This window comes from Fulmarus glacialis, unplaced genomic scaffold (assembly GCF_000690835.1).
Source record: "Fulmarus glacialis isolate BGI_N327 unplaced genomic scaffold, ASM69083v1 scaffold15893, whole genome shotgun sequence".
Taxonomy (NCBI): Eukaryota; Metazoa; Chordata; class Aves; order Procellariiformes; family Procellariidae; genus Fulmarus; species Fulmarus glacialis.
Genome location: NW_009205066.1, coordinates 22,668 through 25,890, shown reverse-complemented (window position 1 = coordinate 25,890; position 3,223 = coordinate 22,668). Strand labels below are relative to the sequence as shown.

The window sequence follows — 3,223 nt, the reverse complement described above, 5'->3', positions numbered from 1 at the left end:
TGAGGTTCACACGGGCCCACTTCTCCAGCGTGTCCAGGACCCGCTGGATGGCATCCCGTCCCTCAGGCGTGTTGACCCAACACTCAGCTTGATGTCATCTGCAAACTTGCTGAGGGTACACTCAATCCCACTATGTCATTGATGAAGATATTAAACAGTAACGGTCCCGATACGGACCCCTGTGGGACGCCACTCGTCACCGATCTCCATCTGGCCATTGAGCCGTTGACCACTACGCTCTGGATGCGGCCATCCAACCAATCTTGCTTTGCTCTCAGAGGGAACAGGCACCTGCTCTGAGCTCTAAATACTCTCGAGTTCAAATTGGACCCTGATCCAAATTTTGCAGATGGACCTTACATCACAAATGATCTTCTTCCTCTAACTCGGGTAAGCAACGATCTCAGCTCAGTCTCACCCATAGCTGATGCATTAGACAGTTATGAAAAGCAGGTGCCCACTGTGTCGCAAGGCTCATCCCTGTGGGAGACACTCGGTTTTGCTTAAAATCTGTGCTCATCTCAGGAGCCTGCTGTAGGTCACCCTATATAATAACTCACCCCATGGCCGTTGCACCGGGAAACGCACTTCTCCAGCTCAAAAAGGGAGGCATTCTGGCACCGGCGATCTTTGCAAACCTGAGACAGAGCCAAGAAGCTGAGGTTAGAGAAAGACCCGAGAGAGGGAGGACAGTGATCTTCTGGCTTCACAGATGGGAGTCCTCTGGAAGGATGCTGTCCATTGGAAAATCCAGGTTGGTTAAATCATATTGTTCCAGGTCAATGCACTTCACTCCAATTTTCAGCACAGCCCAGGAAACCTCTGCCATTCCCCCATCCAGGACGGCTCAGCGGAGACCAGCCACCACCACTCCCACCCCCCTCCCCTGACAACCCACCTGGCAGATCCTGGAGAAGCCATTTCCCATCTGGCCCTAAAACGCAGGCACCAGCCAAAAAAACCAACACTGGATTTCAAAACCAGCCATCCTTTCTCATGAAAATGTCGACTTTTTGGCCTTCCATCCCAAACTGGGATGAAAATTTCACAATTAAAATGCCAAATAGCAAAGGCAATATCTCCCCAGCCAGCTCTGTCTGGCGTGCATCCCTGCTACCGTCTTGTCGACCAGGCTTCTGCCCTTTCTCGGCTGAACTGACCCTCTGTAAAGTACTTGGAGATGCAGGGGTGTAAAAGAGACTAATGCTCAGTTAGCAGCATCTGTTTGGATCTGTCGTCTTGATTCCTAACACAGCTTTCCCCTGGGAAACAGTTTATTCATAGGAGGAAGCCTCATCCATCAAGTCCTGGGGCATGCAATTCTTGTTGGGGTTGCTCCACTATGCCTTAAATCAGTAAAGAAACATGGAGGCCAGAGGGAAGAATTTGATGGCCTACACACAAGCATCTGGTGATGTCTAGAAATGCCCCAGTTGAGATGTCATCAAGGCAAGGTCTGCAAGCATGGTGGGAACCACGTCCCGTGGCCCAGCTGTAATGCAGAGAAGAGCCAATGTCTACATCGGAGCTGCGACAAGAGCTAAGGAGCTGATCTGCTGGAGGAGACCCCAGCCCTAGGAAGAGGTACTCACCATCCCATCTCCGCATTTCGTCCCTGTCATCACCAGCCCTGGGTCGGAGAGGTCTTCCTCATCGTCCTTTGCGGTGTACATGTAGGTGCCTCGGCACTTCACCTCCCGCCCATTGAAGCGGATGGTGGTGTCGATGGAGACAGTGTTGGTCCCCTGGGGCTTCTTAGCTGAGCTCTGGCACTGGATCTTGCCACACATAGCATCCCTAGGAGCAGAACCCAGCCGAGGTGAGGGCAGGAGATGTGGGTGTCCGCTGCTTCACCCTCCCTGCCTCATCATCCCCTGCCCCACTGGCTCACCTCCCCTTGAATTTATGGCCATGGGAAGTTGTGATGGGAGAGACTCAGCAGGTTCAGAAAGGACTCAGATAAATCATGGACAGCACAGAGAAATGCTGGAGGGAACAGGCAGGGGGGGTCCCTCTAACATCCCTGGTCTAACTGGGAAGACTGGAGAGCACAGCACTAAATAGCATTTCCTACTGATGCTGTCTTTGATTTTCCCTTCAGGCTGGGCTGGGAGGTGATGCCTGGTGAGACAACCTCCCAACAGTGATGGGGACTGAGCCCAGGAAGGACCTGGTGGCTTCCTCAGGTCCAAAACGGAGCTGGCCCGAGGGGTGATGCCAGGAGATCGGGATAGGGGTGGGCAGCGGGGGGCTGCAGGTACAGGAGGAGGAGATAGGGCACCCATGGGTGCCAGCGCTGCACCCACCTCTTGTCACATTTGACGTAACGCCCTTGGCTGTCTTTGCCGCAGTTGCCGTAGGTGTTGCCGGCCATGTTCACGTCCTGGAAACAGGCGTCCGGGGCCGGCCAGGCACCTGCAGGGAGGGAGGAAAGGTCCCGCGTGGGATGGGGAAAGCAGCCAGCAGGGAGAAATACCAAAACCGGGAGCGGTGGTTGGATGCTCGTGGAGAAAACACCGTGGAAAAGTCTCCCGGAGAGCTGCTGCTGTGGGTGCTGGGCCAAGAACAGCACAAGAGGGATGAAATCCCCTTTTCTCCGGGGGTCTAGCAGAAAATTTTGGCCCTGGGGGAGGATTCCCCCCTGTGCCTGCTGCAGTCTCCCGGGGGCACCCACGGGTGCTGGCCCTGGGGGTGGCAGCACCGCTATGCAAATGGGGACCTATGTGCCCCGTATGGGGTGGGAGCAGCAAGCGGGTGTACGTGGGTGCGAGTGGGGTGTTGGGAGTGTGGGTATGGGGGGGCAGCGTGCAGCACGTGGCTGGGCGTGGCCATATGTAGTGTGGGGGCCCTATGCAGCATGGGGTCGTACGCAACTGGGGGCCATACACAGCAGATGGCCAGATGGAGCATATATGAGCTATGGGCCATATGCAGAGCGGGGGCCGTACACAGCATGGGGGCCATATGCAGCATGGGGGCTGTATGCAATCTGTGGCCATATAAAGCATATATATATGAAGTGTGTTACAACCATACAAAGCATCTGGCCATGTACACCTTATGAGCCACATCACCTATGGGCCATATGCAGTATAGGGTCTGTAGGTAGTGTCAGAGCCGTATGCAGAATATGGGCTAACTAAAGCAAGGAGGCCATATACAGTCATAGAATCATAGAATCATAGAATCATTAAGGTTGGAAAAGACCTCTAAGATCATCGAG

The 3,223-nt window shown here is 54.2% G+C and overlaps 1 protein-coding gene across 1 annotated transcript in view; it reads right to left on the bottom strand.

The window, feature by feature from the left end:
* Positions 1–560: 560 nt before the first annotated feature.
* Positions 561–3,223, bottom strand: part of LOC104074944 (disintegrin and metalloproteinase domain-containing protein 33-like) — a gene marked incomplete at both ends in the record, with an annotated part of 22,826 nt that continues 20,163 nt past the window's right edge. Inside the window, 3 exon segments of the mRNA XM_009575255.1 lie at positions 561–638; positions 1,593–1,797; positions 2,307–2,415. Of these exon segments, the coding sequence (XP_009573550.1) occupies positions 561–638; positions 1,593–1,797; positions 2,307–2,415 (392 nt within the window).